The sequence below is a fragment of the Strix uralensis genome, chromosome 4, assembly GCF_047716275.1.
Source record: "Strix uralensis isolate ZFMK-TIS-50842 chromosome 4, bStrUra1, whole genome shotgun sequence".
Lineage (NCBI taxonomy): Eukaryota > Metazoa > Chordata > Aves > Strigiformes > Strigidae > Strix > Strix uralensis.
The window spans coordinates 98,252,774-98,269,820 of record NC_133975.1 but is presented as its reverse complement, the minus strand read 5'-3'; the positions used below and the strand labels follow the sequence as shown (position 1 = coordinate 98,269,820).

Below are 17,047 nucleotides of genomic sequence, written 5' to 3'. Positions count from 1 at the left end.
TGATGCTGGAACAGTACAACTGTTTAACGAAGTTCTTTCCTCCCCATAACACAGCAGCCATTTTTGTGACACTGGATTTCAAGTATAAAATGCAGAAGTTCTACACAGTCTAAATAAGTTGTTGTCTCAGCCAAAAAAGGGCTTTAGCTCTTTCATTCCTGCAGAGCTACTTTTTTATCCGGTACTCCATTTTTACCCAGATATTGCCAGGAAAAACAAAACCAGATAAAATTTGAATTTTGAAAAGAGGGCAATGGGATAAAAGGAAAACCCAAACCAAAACAAAAGCCTTGCAAATCCTCTTACATAATAAAATAGTTCTGCCTCTCCTACCCTTTTTTCTTTTGCTACAGGCAGTAAGTGGCAGAGTCAGGAAAAAAGCCTAGACTTCTTGACTTCCAGCTATCTACCTTACCTGCTGGGCCAACATCGTATTGCACAGAAGTCCCCACACTGTAGGGAAGAGAAAGCACTCCTCTTCCAGGTAACCTCGAGTTACAGGTGGTTACAGAACAGTAAGCTACCTTTCATCATAGCAAGAAAGGAGTAAAAGGGACTGTTTTGCCAGAACTGTGTATGAGATATCTATATGTGTATTAAGAGTGCATGTAATCTGTCTAAGATGCTGAGGCGCAGTAAGGTGTGGGAAGGCAGTCTTAGTTGTACAGCATAACTGGAAACTCTATTTCATAGCTGTCATATCCCTGGAGTCAAATATGTAAGCAAATAACACATCGAGCTCCTTAGATGCCTCTTTTCATAATTCCCAGTTACAACCTCAGACTATAAGGGCTTCTTATGCTCATACAAACTCAGTTTGCGTAGCTGAGTCACTTCTTGTATCACATTGCTCCAGAGCTGCCCTGAAAGCAAAGCATGTCAGCAAACACCTCCTACAGATTCATGAGACAGAAGAAAAAGAAAAGCAAATGCATGAGGGCAGAGGAATTTTTCATGGGTATTTTATGGCTTTCATTTTCTTGGCAAATTCTTCTATAGCCATCGCATACATAAGATGTATCAAAAAAAAAAATTGTGAAAAGAGTTATAAAAAGGTTAGCTTGACAAATGATATTTCCTCATTTGGCATGAAAGTTTATATTTGTCCAGCAGTCAAACTTCATCCTAGTAAAATAAGCTTTTCTAAATCACTTTTGAAAAATAGTCACATATGGATTGTATTACATATGTAGGTGTTTTGAGGCCAGAAAACATATTTTTTGTTCTATGTCTGCAGCACATAGCAGAGTGGAATGCTGGTGGGTGACCATGGCTCTAGGTGCAGAGATCATTACAAGCCCACAACCTGACTCTGCATGTAGTGTATACTAAACATACCAGGCCACCATACTTTGCAGAGCAAGATCCCAGACTTAAAGTATTTAGGTGCTAAAAGCTAGGGATTTTGTCTTGAACCCATTCATTCTTTTGATTTCCAATGTTCTGTTTCTGAACATTCACAAATAAAATGGGCATATATTCCTAGATGAAGTAGCATTTTGAAATGAAAAAAAGTAAAAATATTTAACTGAAAAAAACCCAAAACACCAGAACATTTTCCCTTGCTTAATTTTCTCTCATTCAGCTGATGGAAATCTATACATTAAAATGTTCATGCTCCATCAACCTAAATCTACAATAATGTTTTTTTAATAGGTACAATATTATCCAAATATTTCTTCTCAGGTTGTGGGGTGGAGCCTCAGACACATGGACATTAATTCTAAAACTCAAATAAGATAAAGATTTAAATTATTTAATTAAACAGAACTTTGCTAGTCTCAAGTAATTTTTGCACAGTCTCAAGCTTGATTTTTCTAGTAAATTTTATGAGAAATTTAACTCAATTCAGACTAACCTCAGCCTTTTTTGGTATTATTTTATGGGGCTTCATATGAAGTACAATGGTCAGATAAGGTTCGGCTACCCTATTTAAATAAGGCTTTTTTTCAGACATTAATCTGTAATAGAATAAACAGTGGAGTACCCGAACAAGAACCATAAGACTGGTATGTTAATGGAGTATCTTGAAACCAAAGCCCACAACATCTCCTTCCCTCATCTTATGCCTTTTATTACTATCTACCTACTTAGGTCTGAAATAAAAAGTGAAAAAAATTTCTCCTTGTTGGTTTATCATAAGGCTTTTTGTCCATTACTTTTGGATATATCTAAATCCCACAAGGCTGTCACTTCTTTTCTATGACAAAACATGGGTTTTTTTCTCACATGTAAAGCAAACAAGCTCTCATACCTGGGCAATAATGTAATGATGGAGCATTTCTATACACAGCGCATCCAACACACACTACATATAAACTTGCTTATGCTCCAAGTCATGAATTACACTGCTCATCTTACCCATCAAGACAGGAAAATCTGTGTACACCACCAGAAGGTCAACAATCCCCATAATGTGATGATGTCCCTCAACTCTGAGAGCACATCCCATGAAATTAATTTCTGAAACCAGACATCTCTGCAATGCACACATCTTTTGTGGCTTCAGATAACAACTGTGCCAAACTTCATCGCCTCACGCCTCTGCAGGACAGCTTCAAATCCCTCCTGGGCTGGCAGGCAGTGAGCAGCAGACAGCAGTGGAAGCCAGCGCTTGCTTCTAGCCTCCTTACGAGCTCAGTGAGAAAAGTTATGGTTGTGTTGGTGAGACAACTTCTTCCTTAATGCTTCGCTCCCCTACTTTCACAAGATTTTCACAAGCACCACTGGAATTTTAAAGGGCAAAAAGCACAGCAAAATACCACTACCTCTGTATTAGGAAGAAGTTGAGGCACACTGGTTGGTAGGTACGTAGATGCATACATTTATATATTTTGCTTTGAAATACATGACTAGAGTGACATGGTATTACTCTTCTTGAACGTTACCAACAGAAAGGAAATATCTCAAGTTGCTGCCATACAAAAAGCACCAAAAACATTAGAGATTTTGTCATCAATGGCTGAGTTTTATGTACCCTTTTAGTTTTTCCTCTGTAAATTGGTGCCAGATTCATAGCCCTGTAAACCAAGCTCCTTTCTCTCCTTAGCAGAACAATTCAAAATACCAAATAAAGCAGCTCAGATGTGTCCTGTCTCTCCTGGACAGCTTGACTTACTTCTGACCTGGAGGAACATGTCTAGGAGTGAGAGACATTGGATTTCTAGGTATATTAGGGCCAGATTCTCAGCTGGCATAAGTCAGTTACATCTCCCTGAAGCTATTATAAGCTATTCCAATTTACTCAAGAAAAGGATCTGGCCCCTGACAGTCTTTGGCTTCTCTGCAAAGGCTTTTAATAAGGCGCCAACTGTCCTGGCAGAGAGGATATATTGAGTAGCACTCAAAGTTAGCAGTAGCAGACTTAGCTACCCAATAGCATTAGTTAGCAGTCCAATAACATTTTGCTCTGCAAGAATTAAGTACAGCACTTCTTTTAAGCTTAAAACAATTCTTACTGTTCCACTAAAACAAAGAACAACTCACACAGTGAATACCAGCAAGAAACGGGAGAGGAAATTTTTTTTTAAAAAAAAGCCCAACAAAACAATAGCAAGCGGGTAGTTGAATCCAGCCAGGTTCATAGTACATGCCGTTAGTGCCCCATGGCATTGAAGCTCTTCATCTCAAACCTATGCTACAAAAATATGTATATTCCCATAGTCCTCTTTTATACTAAATAATTATATAAAATTCCCCATCAGTATTCCAGCTCCAATTAGCAGCACTGGTGAGCATCAACAGAACTTCAAGTGTGGATAAGGGGGGAGGAAGGAAAGTATTTTCTTTTAGGCAGTGGGGGTTTTTTAAGCCAGAAGATAGCAGAACCTCATCTTTGGTTGGGATCTGACCAGTACAGATGAACCTCTGGAGTAAACTTGGAGAATGTTTTGTTAAAGAATCCAGCAGAAAAAGGAATACAAACTTCCAAGCTGGAAATGATTTGGGTACCTGATGTTAAAAGAACAACAAGGAAAAAGACATTGTCTTTCCTCCACCTCCCTTAACCACACAGAAATAAAAACAGACATAAGTGTTTCTTCTTTTTTGCCAAGTCTTTTTTTTTTTTTTTTTTTTTTTTTTTTATTTCTACCTTCCCTCAGTCCAAGAAAGCAGATAGAGCTACAATTATTTACCTTCTTGGTACCCAATTGGTTTATTTTTCTGAATGAGCCGGCAAACTCTTGCATGAATAGTTCTACTTTGCAACGATCAGAGAAATCTGAAAAATTGTCTTGCTGGACCCAAGATGCTAATGCCTACTCAAAACACTCTGGATTAAACTGAGTGAAAGAAAAGAGATGGGGAAATATGGTGCAGAACATTAATCCACAATGGACAGACATCTCAAGGAGGCAACACACCTTCCACACCTGGACATGCTTCTTAAAGGGTTTCTTAGTTTGCTTTAAGTCAGACTGAGATCTACTCCAGATCAGCCACTCGGGCTAGATGCCTGACTGCAGTGAGATGTTGAGCGGAGATGACTGCTCTGCAATAGATGCCCAGAGGTATCATCATCTAGGAAGGTCAATGCCAGAGTGGCATGTAAATTACATCCCAGAAAATTCAGCAGAGAGGCAGCTTGCCTGCAAGCCAGCAGCAACGCCTCGAAGTGCATGCAGTGCCATCATCAGGCACCAACAGGAGCTCAGAGCAACCACAGAAAACGCTTCCTCCAGCACCAAAGGCCTGGACCATGGCCCTGGGAAAGGGGCAGCCCCCCAGACCCCCAGACCAGCTCTGGGACAGGTAATCAGAGTGAGAGACAGAGAGCGGAAGAGAGGTGAATAAACCCTTTACCCTACACATTGTACAACTTCTTAACAGAAGAAAAGGAGCATAAAGTCTGTCAACATACTGAGAGGTGGGAATTGTGACTTTTTCTTTGGATTCACAAAGGAAGGACCCCAGTTAATTAAAAACATCTATTAATTGTAATAGTAGTTTTTTGAGTAAAAAAAAAAACAAAACCCTAAAAGTTCCCTAGGCCTCTCCTTCCATCCATCTAGATGTCATTTGCTGTGATTCTCTGCCAGTAGTCCTCCCCCCCTTCACTGTATTTGAATTTCAGTGGCCCCTGCACACCAACACATTTTCTCTCTCATGCTGCCACCTACCACTGCACTACGGTTGCTTGCCCTGATGCTTCTGCTGCCTTTCTACATGTGCTGCTGGTCAAGTAATTATTTATTAACAAGTTATTGCTAAATGTGCGTGTGAATTACAGCAACGGGCCTAACTGTCTGTGTTGCTGAGCACTCACCTAGCTAACTGGCACTAAGCGGAGTCATGCTTTGGCCTTAGCAAAGAGCAAGCTGATGCTAAGTGCTCTGGAGAGTCAGAAACCCGGCATCATGTCTAGCCCCGCCATTCCCGGCGTAGCAGAGCCTTTCATTCTGTCTTCCCCGTCTGCAAACCCAGGGTCAATAAAAATCTCTATTTGCCAGGTGAGATCTGGCCCTCTCCGCGGCCCGAGGTGGGTGCTGACTACTACCAGGGCTGGGTCATTGGGGTGCAGGGCTGGTTTGGTTCGCAGACAGGAATTGTGCCAGCCAGTGAGTAGAAAAGCAAACGGTGCTGGCGGCACCGTCTGCACGGCCCGGGCCCGTCGCAAGGCGCGTCGCTGAGCTTCGTGCCGGGTGCTGCCCACCGCTGGAGGCGGCAGCTGGCAAACGGCTCCGGTGAATTAGGAAGCCCAGAGGTCACCCCGCGTTTCCGAAGCTGCTCCTGCTCGCAAGGACTCGTCCCGCGATAGCGTCGCCGCCCTCCCCGCTAAAGCGCCTGGAGGGCGGCGGGCACGGAAGGAGGTGCGGGGGGCCGCCGCGGGGCTGGGGGTACCCTCGCCCCCCAGGGCTCCGCCCCTCGACGCCGCCGACCCCACGCTGCCCACGCCAGCCTCGGGCGGCCGCCGCGCGGGGACGCGCCCCCGGTTACGGCTGCGAGGGGCTCGCTCCCCAAAGCCGCGCAGCCCCCGCCGGTCTCTGCCTAATCCCGAGCGACCCCCGGGACCCCGTGGCGGCTGGCCCGGGCACCGCGGCCGCCTGGCCCCGGGGCTCCGGAGCGGCAGCTTGAGGGACGGCCGCGGGCGCGCAGCGGCGCGCTGGACTCCCCCCGCGGCCGCGCCGACGGGCGGCTCCGGCCGCCTCCGCGCTCAGCCCCGGCGGGACGCGCTGCTCCTTCGCCGTCCCGGCCCTTCGCGGGATGCCGGAGGACCCCACAGCCCTCTGAGAGACGGAGTGATGGGAGGGGAAAAAGCCACCCGAGGTGTCCCGCCTCTCGCGGGACACAAAAAAACCCAACCCAAAACCAAAATTCTCTGATAAAGAGCTATGAGCGCGGCTGCGGATGGGGAACCAGGCTTTAACACCATCCCCCCCCACACACACGCGCGCATACACACAGGGGTTGTTTGCCAAAGCTGCGTAACTCCCGGTATCTCTGCGGCGGGCAAACCTCCGCGATGTCAGTTAGTACCAGGGAGGGCCGGCGCGGTGGCTGCCCCCCTCCTGGCCGGGGCGGGCCGGGAAGGGAAGGGGCTCCCCGCGGCGGCTCCGCTGCGGCCCCGCTCCCCCGGCCGGCCCGGGGGCGGGGATGCGCCCCAGCAGCCCCGCCGCGGCCCCGGGCAGCCTGCGTGGCCGGGCAGCGGGGCGGGGGGCGGAGGGGGGATTTAACTCTTCTTAAATGTCATACTTTAATGGGGATGGAAAATGTGAATTTTCTGTGCATTCCAGGAACAATTCCTTGGGGTGGTGACCTTTAGCACCGATTCTCTTAAGAGAGGAAAGTAGTCGAGTGTTTATCTGGATGACTGAAAGCTTTCCCTGGTGGAAGTTTATGGAAGTGTTAAAGGGGGCGGATAACACGGGCTTTGGAGGCGCTTGTCCAATGATCTGGAGGGGCTTGGAGAGCAGATCTCAGCTGGCAGACATTTAAATGGGAGACAGCTCGGCGCTGCTGCAATTTGTAGGCAGGATCCGAGACTCTCTCTCTATGGCCTCCCGGGCAGCGCCGGGCTCCCGCGCCACCCGCTCCGCCGAGTGACCCGCCGGGCAGAGCCCCGCCGAGCCCCAAGCCCCGCCGAGGAGCCGCCGCCGCCGAGTCGGGCCCCGCCGCGGAGCCGCCGCCGCCGCCGCGCAGGTGAGCCGGGACGCGCCGCGCTGGGCAGCGCTGCGCTGCGCGCACGCACAGCGGGGGCGCATACGGGGCCGGCAGCTGCAGAGTTCGGCCAGTCCCTGTGGGAGGCAAAATTTTCATCTCTCTATCCTACCTTCGGGGAGGGGGAAGGGGAGGAGTCGTTCGTTCATCGGTGTCTCGCAAAAGCCCGGGCGCCTCGGTTTTGCGGAGGGTGACACCCGTCCCTCCCGTCAGCGGAGTGAGGCGCCCACCGGCATTTCCGCTGCCGTGCGGGGGTCAGGGTGCCGTTACATCCCTCTCCCCTGACAAGCGCGGGGATTGCAAAAGCCCCGTTAGCTCTGCCTCTCATCTCCGCCTACAGCATCACTCCCGACAAATTGGATTCGGCGCCCATCCGACACACGGCAAAATCCCGGCCCGGCCTCTGCGCGGAGCGGGGCGGGGGCAGATCCCCAGGTGCCGGCCCCGTCCCCTCCCGTCCCGCCGCGCTGCCCTTCTACGAGACCTCTCAGCCGGCGGCTCTGCGCCGGCCCGCCGCCTTTGCAAACCTCTGCCCCTCCGCGGAGCGTGCGGCTGGCCCTCTAGGAGCTCCGCGGGCCGCGGGCCACACCGCCCAGGTGTGTGCCGGCGGGGCCGGGAGCCGCGGAGCGGAGCGGAGCGGAGGGTCTGCAGCGGCATCACGCCCCCGGGGAGCGCCGCGCGTCCGGGCGCCGTCGGGCGGGACGGACCGCGGCTCCACCGCGGCGCTCGGCGGCGCCGCCACACACCGCCTTCCCCTCCGCCGCCTCCCGCCCTGCCCTCCCACCTGACTCGGAGCCAGGCGCGTTTTGCCGCCGCGACGGCTCCGTGCATCCGTCGGCCACCGCTCCCCTTCTCCGCGCTGAGAAGCCCCAGGCAGGGCTCGGCCGGGCCGGAGCCCTCCGCGCAGCGCGCCGGCCCGGTGCTGCCCCGCGAGCGCGGACTGGCCGCGCTCCGCTCGGCCCCGGGCCCGCGGCGCGACCTGGCGCTGGGCCTTTCCCCCCGCGAGGACGCTTGTTTACTCGCCCCGTCCGTTCTAATGCGAACCCCCGGGGGGGTCGGGAGTCACTCCCAGGGAGCTCGTCTTCCGTCCGGTGAGGCTAGACGGCGGCCACCCCCCGGAGGGGAGGCCCGGGCGGTGTCGCCAGCCACCGCGAGGAGCGTCCGCGCCCTCGGGGAGCCGGGCCGAGCCGCTCCCGGCCGAGCCAAGCCGAGCTAAGCCCAGCCCAGCCAAGCCGGCGGCCTCTCCGCCCCGACGGCCGCCGGCGATCCCTGCGGCGCACCCAGGCTGCGCTCAGCCACAGCCCCGGCTTACCTTGGCGGGTTGGGCGGTTCGGCGGGCCCGTCCTGTCCGGTGCGGGGCCGGGGCCGGGGCCGGGGCCGTGGCCGCGGCCGCGGCGGGCTGGGAGGGTGCGCGGCCCCGCATCCCGGCCCCGGCCCGCTGCTCTGAGGCGTAAAGTCCCTCCCCGGCCGTCAGCTGCGGCCTCGCTCCTCGTGTCCCGCTCGTGGGTCCTCTCGGTGAAAGGACCGCGAGTGAAGCCCCTTTCGATCGTCGGGGCTGAGGTCCAGTGCTGGGGAAACCGCTTTCTGCAGAGCAAAGGGCTCTGAAGCACCAAGGTGCGTTTGGCCCGCCCTGGCTGCCGGAACGCCGCGGGGTTCAGTTACCCGTTTTGGGAGGGACGCGAGGACCTTTGGGTGCAGCGCCAGGAACCCCCGAGCCACCGGTGTCCCGTGAGCTGGGGAACCGCTACTCCGCTGCCCCCCGCGCCCCGCTGCGCCCGAGGAGCCGGCAGCCGCGGCCGAGGCTGTGTGCAAGGGATAATGTGCCCCCACCTCTCTGCTCCTCCTCGGGATTCACTCCCAGGCGGTGCTAAAACATTTGTTTTTCCCTCGGCGATGTCACTGAGGAACGCGTGGCTTCCCCTGAAGACTCTCTCCCGCTCAGCACGCGTGGCTGCGCGCCGGGGCCAGACCGGGGGGTGGGTTTGGGGCAAATCTGGCGGCGGGAGGGTGCGCTGCGGCGCGGAGCGGGGCCGTCGGGCTGCAGCGGCGGCTGCGGGGCGAGGCTCGGCCGGGCTGGGGACCGGTCGTGCCCACCATCATGGTCAGCTTCCCTGAGTCCCGCAGGATGTCCCACGGAGCGATGCTCGCTCAAAGGGGGAATTCTCAAAGTTTCAAAGTTCTTTTTTTTCCTCTTTCGTATTGCTGCCTACACTCATTAGGTGTCTCAAAAAAAAAGCCATCTCCATGACTCGCAAGAAGACATTATCTGAAATGTAAATGTATCCAAATTCTACCAAACAGAGATGTTAGTTTTGCTGTCTTGATCTCAGAAAGAAAAAAAGAGGTTCTCTGGGAACTGCCATTGCCATGCCTTTTTGTATATTTAAAAATACAGATCTATGAACTATAAAAACATTACATAAGACTATTTCTGTAATCCATATATAATAAGCCAGGCATAAAATTATTCTGATCCTTTGGGACATAAACCACTTCAATTTTCTCAGTAGTCAAAGGGTTGTGTTTTGCCTCTCTTTGGCTGGTATTTGAAGCCCACCAAATACATTTATTTTTTTTTAGGTCTTCGTCAGATTAGTTTTCATGTTTACTGCGAAGCACATGAGCCCATGGCTCATCATAATATTTTCCTAGTAAATATGGTTCACAGATGAAATTATGGGCCTGCTGAGGTCTGTGAGAATTTTGCTGTATATTTCAACAGAACCAGGATTCCATCCAGTTCATTTAAACAAGTTGCTTTGTGCTGAAAATCTCAGTAATAACTTTCTGACTCTGCTTGGGAACTCACAGGGAAGTGCTGTTTATGAACTGACATGTGGAGATCCTTAATTTATAGCAGAAAATATATAAATGAAAAAAGTACAGCTTAATTGTATGAAATAATAAACCTGAAGGTGTTTACACTTCTCTATGAACGGTTGTTAGTATTAGTCCACAAAATTCCTAATCTGTTTTAGATGATGAGATCCCAGGCTCTAGATAAATCACATATGAGGTGGTATGAATGTTAGGGCCCAATTCTGCTCCTGTTTGAAGTCAGCAATAAAACTTCTCTTGGCTTTAGGACTAAGAGCTTACAGATGATGAAGAGTGGAACTCAGTTTAGCAGTGAAATATGGAAAGAATAGATTTTTTGAAGTATTTTGTTACTTTTAAAAAATAAGTATTAATTCTATCAGATGTCTCTGGATCTGAACGAAATAAGTGGGAAATGATCATTTTGGTTACAGTCATCTGTTTGTTCAAAGGATTCTCAAATGGATTCGCAAAAGGATTTCTGGTTATGCCAGTGTAACAGCCAGTATCAAGTCCTGAAAATTTTGCAGAAATTTGGAATATAAATTTTTACAGCCTGATTCCTCACAGGTCCTATACCTAAGCTCCAGAGCTGTTACTTCTGCAGAGTTGTGGCTGTGACAAGGAAAAAAAAAAATTACTTCAGGAGAGATTTGGTTTTGGTAAAACTTTGGGTATGGTAACACTGATTTAGCTATTTGTACTCTTCTGTGTTCTATTTTTTTGCAGTAATTAAAAAAACCTGCTAAGGAAACATTCACAAACACTAATTCATAGATGGATGAACCTCTCTAGTTCCCAGCGTAAGCAAACAGAGGTGTCATCTTCCCTCATAAGCAAATGCGCTGCCTTGGGACCAGAGGTGGTGCACAGCGCCTGCGCTGCATTTTGGCTGCTTTCCTTACTGAGGCATACCACCTCATTTGACTTGGTTTTTTGCATTTTTTTAAAATAATATTAATTTTTTAATAAATGTTTAGTAAGGTACTATTAAAAGAAGGTCCTGCTTGAGCTGCTGTGCGGGTCATGAAGTCCACACAGCATCTTCTGTGGATCTGTGTTTAAAGTATATTTATCCCTAAATGATCAGATTACTTTTACTTTTAGATGTGTGTTTTGGAAGTAACCATAACAAATGTTTTTGCTGAGTTGATAATTTTCATTTGAATCACAATTTCTTTTATGAGCATGTAATACAGCTTCCACCTTTAAGGCTGGAAACCAACTCAGTGAAAAATTACCTTTCCTCCCCCAGTTTAGGATTGTATTAAAACACATGCTTGCATTTCCTTAGGGTTAAGCACGTGCATGAATCTGGCATACAGATTTTACAATAGTAAACATTACCATCAAATTTCCCCCAAATTCCCATCCCAAAGTACACCTCATTTTCACATGACTAGACCTTACTGTGTCATCAGTTGTATATTTATGGAAAAAAAAAAAAAAAGATGAAGCAATGTGGAGGTCATCAGTTTTGGAAATAAAAGTAGTCCAGGAATATGCATGTTGGTGGAACTTCAACTCAGTTATGGGACACTAAAAAAATACCTGAAGTTTCTTGGCACTGCTTGTAAACTAGAAATTTATTTTCAACTGCATGCAATGACTTTTTTTTTTTTTTTTTTTTTTTTTCTTTTAAGGCTCTGGCACCATGTTGAGTAAATAAAGTGCATATTAAAATACTGTCTAAATACAGCATGGGTATACAGTTGCGGGAGAAATAGGAATAGTTTTGGAAGGAGTCATTCTGTTCTCTTGAGGAAATAAGCAGTGGTTTATAACTCTTTTTAAAAAATTATTTTAAAGACAAAATTAAATTTAAAGAGAAACATGTTTAAATAACATTCAGGTTGCAATAGAAACGGGGAAAAATCAGCAAATGTGAAGTCTAAGCTGACACTTGAAATTATGCTGCGCTAGTCTTCAATTAGAATTCCCGACTTCTTTTTTTGTTCTATGTCAGAGCCTTAAGGTTATTAACATTCCATGTTCTGTACCATATTTCATATAGATATTAAAAGCAGCCCTTACAAGTTGTCTGTTGAAGTTGGCAATAGTGTCATTCTTGCATGCCTCGCCTGAAGCATGAAGCTTCTGCCAAACATAGGACATACTGGTACATAAACATAAATGAATAACATGCATATATTTATCATACATATTATAAACTCTAGGTGCTTTAACAATCTGTAGACAACCACTTAAAATATTAGATCCACAAGCAAATCCCTGAATACAATGGAACCCCCCTATGATATTTTTCCACTCCAGTAATTCCTTTCCCAGTCCATTTGGTGAGAAATGCTTTTTGAACAGCTTAATATAATGTTTGTTTTCTCTGCGTGACTGCAAAGATACAGTAACTGAGAAATTAACAGTTATCTTTTGTAGCAAATGGTACTTACCCTGAGCCTCTGCTGAGTCTCTAGGTGGCCCTTACAGCATTGGCATTTGGCTGCTTTCCTGCCTAGTTGTGTGGTCTCAGGCAGAGCGGATAAAGCCGTGCAGGACAGTGCCCTTAGTTTCACATGTTTCTTGGGTAGAAGCAGGACTCTTCAGTTCAAACACTAATTTGTCCCTTACTGATAAAATCAGTCAAATAAGAGATACAAGTGCAGCACTCCAAGTAGGTAGAAGACACCAACTTTCTCTCTCTCTCTTTTTTTTTTTTTTTTTTTAATTCTTCCCCTTTTTAATGCATGTGCCTCTTCACAGTTCTTCTGTTTTATGTTTTTTTTTGCTAGCAGTCACTCATTTCTGGTGGCTTCCTCCAGACTTCCATGGGTGGGTTCCCCGAGAGCCTCATTCCCTGATCTGTCTGTCTTGCTGTCACATCCCTGGCTTTCCAGAACAACATGGAGACCACGGTACTTCTGGAAGGGGGAAAAGTGTGACAGCTGATGAGTTTCTTCCTGGCTGGTTGGTGTCTTGAGCTGACTGAGCAGCCAAAAGAACTCAGAGCTTTGGGAAGCTGCAGAAATGGTGGAATAAGGGAGGCAAGAAAGGCTGTTCTTGCACTATTAATTATGTTTGGAGCAGGGGTGCAGTTTTGAAGAACTTTATAGACTCCACTTACTGCACTTCTTGAAGTATTTTTTTGTGTGTGTGCACAAACTACATGATACTTAAAGTCATATACAAAACCCTGCTGTCCTTGTGTGTCCTTTCAATATCATGCTGTATATAATAAAACAAATTCAGAGATCTGAAAAATTAACACTGTGACTGCATCTGTATAACTTCTGTCAAGGATTCAGAGTAATGTGCAAGAAGATGTAATTTGAAATTACAGATGCATCTCTTTCAACCTATACCTAAATATTCTTTCATGTTAGTTGCCTATGTTGCACATCTCTTAAGCATCATTACACTCAGACACATTGGACCACTTCAGAGGTGCAGTGTGGCAGAGCTTGGGATGCTGTAATTTGGACAACGGGTGGTTATAGCATGCACGCTACATTCTGGATGTATATTATGCAAGGAGCTGTACAAAGCTTCTGAGTCTGACTAAGGAACACATAGCTGGACGAAGTCTCCTGAGTCAAAGAGTTTAGTCGTCTGGTATTGTAGATAGCTATGTGATATAAATCCTTGTGTAAGCATAAAATCTGTTCTTCCACCAGCGCAATTCAGGGGCAACCTTCCTAATGTCAGTGAGCTATAGGAAGGGAACAAGAACTTTTAATGAGGGTAATACACATGGAGAAAGGAGCTGGAAAACGATGCATGCTACACAAAATGAAATTCTGTTTGGACTTACTATAGCCTCTGACTTTCGATCACTGAATATGAAAGCTTTTATTACTTGGTAATTTGGAAACAGCTTTCCAGCTGGTAAAGGCTAAATGCTTATCTTTTATAAGTATGTGCATGCACACACACATTTCTTTTTTGGAACTGAAAATTTACTGCATACCTGGCTTCTGTTGATATCTGAAATCCACAACTGTGCTTTTTCTCCTCAACTTCCTCCATATAGGATGGTCCGCACACTGTACGCCATCAGTGCTGTGTTTCTTCTGATGGGATTGCTGCTACCAACAGCAGAAGGGCGAAAGAGGAATCGTGGATCTCAAGGTGCTATCCCTCCTCCTGACAAAGATCAGCCCAATGATTCAGAGCAAATGCAGACACAGCAGCAGTCAGGCTCTAGGCATCGAGAACGAGGAAAAGGCACCTCGATGCCTGCTGAAGAGGTGCTGGAGTCCAGTCAGGAGGCATTGCACATCACTGAGCGCAAATACCTAAAGCGGGATTGGTGCAAAACTCAACCCCTCAAACAAACTATCCACGAAGAAGGCTGCAACAGTCGTACCATTATCAACAGGTTCTGCTACGGCCAGTGCAATTCCTTCTACATCCCCAGGCATGTTCGTAAAGAAGAAGGCTCCTTCCAATCTTGTTCCTTCTGCAAGCCCAAGAAATTCACCACCATGACTGTTACACTCAATTGCCCTGAGCTTCAGCCCCCGAGAAAGAAGAAAAGAATCACCCGTGTTAAGGAATGCCGGTGTATATCTATTGACTTGGACTAAACTGAGACACATGCAGCGATTGCACTCGGACTGTACGCAATCATTGCCAGCGTGAGAGTGAGTGACATGAACTGGCATACCTTCGGGGCTGGACAAAACTGAAAGGAACCTAGCGAGTTACCTAAAACAAGCAAAATAACCCCAAAACCAAAGAAAAATAAATCGATGTAAGGGAAGGGCACGCACGTGTGTGTTTGTGTGTAAGGGAGAAAATGGATGTGTACAAGCAAATATATGAATGTTCACTACAACAAAAAAAATTAACAGGGGTATGAAATATTAAAAAAATCTGTTTATCCGCAGTCATGAATTAGGATTCCTAGTGTATATTCACATTCTTGCCGCTTGCTGGGAAAGTGGAGCTGTGGCTTTTGCTAATGTTCACCTACCATGCTATGTGCTTTTACTGTATTAAGAGAAACATCAAAGTGCGAGGACAATATATTTGAAAGCATGAATCTATTCTTAAATACGAAGTAGGCGAAAAGCAGTTTAAAGTGTAGCAAAATCATCACTGAAAATAGCAACTATATCAAGAGTTTGTAACATGCTTCTTCAAAAAAATAACTGTAATCCAAAAGCCATGTCTGTAGAACAATGGGGGGGTGTGGGAGTGTTGAAAAGTCACTATAGGTGGATGGAAAACAGAGCTAGAGCAAGTTAGAAAGCAAAAGGCCAAAGTAAGTAGACAGGGAGAGTACAAAAGGGAGTAGAAGAAAGAAAGATACATGAATAGGAAGACACAGAGGAAGAGATATTGTCTTCTGTTTTGCTTTAATTTATATACCTAGTCATATATTACATAAATTAAAGAGAAACTATATACAAGGCTATAAATATACTTCTGAATTCTAATGGCTCTCTAAATCAACCAAAACCCATTCTTGTGCCACTAGATCCATTTGATGTCTTGTATTTCTGGTATCAGTTATTCTTCATATCTACATATATATGTATATGCAGTATCTTTTAGTCATCGGTATCTATCGGTACATACAATGAGTATGCGTATTCCATTGTGTGTATCTGAACTCTCTCCTTCTCTTTTTCACACACATACATAAAAAACATACATAACCACAGCACAAAAATCTTGCTAACCAAGATCAAGTACAGAATGGCAGTAATTTAGTACATAAAGAGCAAAGCAAAAATTAAAACAAGCATCATGTGACTGCAAATGCAATAACCACACAAGAGACAAAAGACACGACATTCATGACTAGTAAACATTGCATTGTTATTGTTATTTTAGCTTTGCCACAGGCATGCAGTTTGTTGAAAAAGAGATGCAGAACTTTGCCAGCAATAATCCTCTTTTTATATCTTTTACCACAGACTTGCATTTAAACTGGATTTGGACTAAGTAAAGAGAATTTCCTGAAAATTAAGGGCTAACTGCCCCTCTCATTTGGGGGGAAAAAACCATAAAAGGGGACACATTACTTCCAACAGCTCGATGAAGCTCACCTGTGAAGTTACCCTGACTTTTCCTTTCTTCAGGATTAGGAGTTTAAATTTGTTCAGGGCTGTAGGTTTTAGCATGAGCACAAAAGGTCCTGCAAAAAAGTTGGTTTAGCGAGGTGGACCCCAGGCCATCGGACCTGCGATGCAGCCCTTCCGTGCATGCTGCCCTTGCTTTCCTGGGGGCTCGATGGGAAGCCTGGGTGTTGTCTCGCTGGCTGCACCTCATACCACATGGGGTGCAGACTGTTCATGCTGTCCTGGGTGCTGGCTTTGCACGGGCGCTTTCCAACGGGGTGCTGAAGAGCTCACAGAGTGCTGCACACACCTTCCTGCCTGTGCCTGCACCTGCACCTGCACCTGTACCTGTGCCTGTGCCTGTGCCTGCACCTGTACCTGTGCCTGTGCCTGTGCCTGTGGGGCTCCGGCAGCTGGCCCTGGCCGGTGGGGTACTGAAGGAAAGGTGTGTTCCGATGCCAGAGCTGGTACCAGGCCTGAAAGCAACTGACATCCCTGATGTGAGTGAAATGGGAGTTAGGTCCACATTAATTGTATGATGGGGCTTGGATAGTCCAGGTCTCAGTTTCCCCGTTCAGCAGCAGTACTCTCTAGTATCCACTCTGGGTGTACCTGTTCTTTCTCACACAGCTGCCTTTCAGCCACCAGGTGATTATCTTGACAGCATTTCTGTCCATTGAATGTGGAGGAAGACAATTCTGCTCTTCCTAACATGTCCAGAGGGAAAAATATAGAGTGAGTGGCATGTCACAGATGCATCTTGTGTGCCTTCATTATATTAGATGCCCCATCTGTTACACAATGTATCACAGTTATTGGCGATATCCTGCATCTCTGTAATGAATATATTTTTACTGTAAAATCCACTGCTGTGAGGCCTGCATTCGTAAGATTAGGAGATTGAAACACGTTGATTGATATTATTAAAATGCATTTAATCTGGTGTACTCTCACTCAGCAGGTTTGACACATTTCTTCATGGATTTTAAAATCCAATTTTAAAATCTGGAATTACAGGAGGTAGATTTCCACTGTGTGGAATGTGAATA

The 17,047-nt window shown here is 47.0% G+C and overlaps 1 protein-coding gene across 2 annotated transcripts; it reads left to right on the top strand.

Moving 5' to 3' along the window:
* The first annotated feature begins 13,961 nt into the window (after positions 1–13,961).
* On the top strand, positions 13,962–14,642 carry GREM1 (gremlin 1, DAN family BMP antagonist). 2 transcript variants are annotated; one of them, XM_074865206.1, is made up of 2 exons: positions 13,962–14,086; positions 14,192–14,642. In XM_074865206.1, the coding sequence occupies exons 1-2, from the start codon at positions 13,962–13,964 to the stop codon at positions 14,514–14,516; spliced, it is 450 nt and encodes a 149-aa protein (XP_074721307.1). In that variant the 3' UTR covers positions 14,517–14,642. The 2 variants fall into 2 exon arrangements, with proteins under 2 accessions (XP_074721307.1, XP_074721306.1); XM_074865205.1 differs by having other exon boundaries at positions 13,962–14,642.
* Positions 14,643–17,047: the final 2,405 nt, after the last annotated feature.

Bases quoted from the DNA above. Each gene is read 5' to 3' on its own strand.
- GREM1 (XM_074865205.1), top strand. From the start codon at position 13,962: ATGGTCCGCACACTGTACGCCATCAGTGCTGTGTTTCTTCTGATGGGA.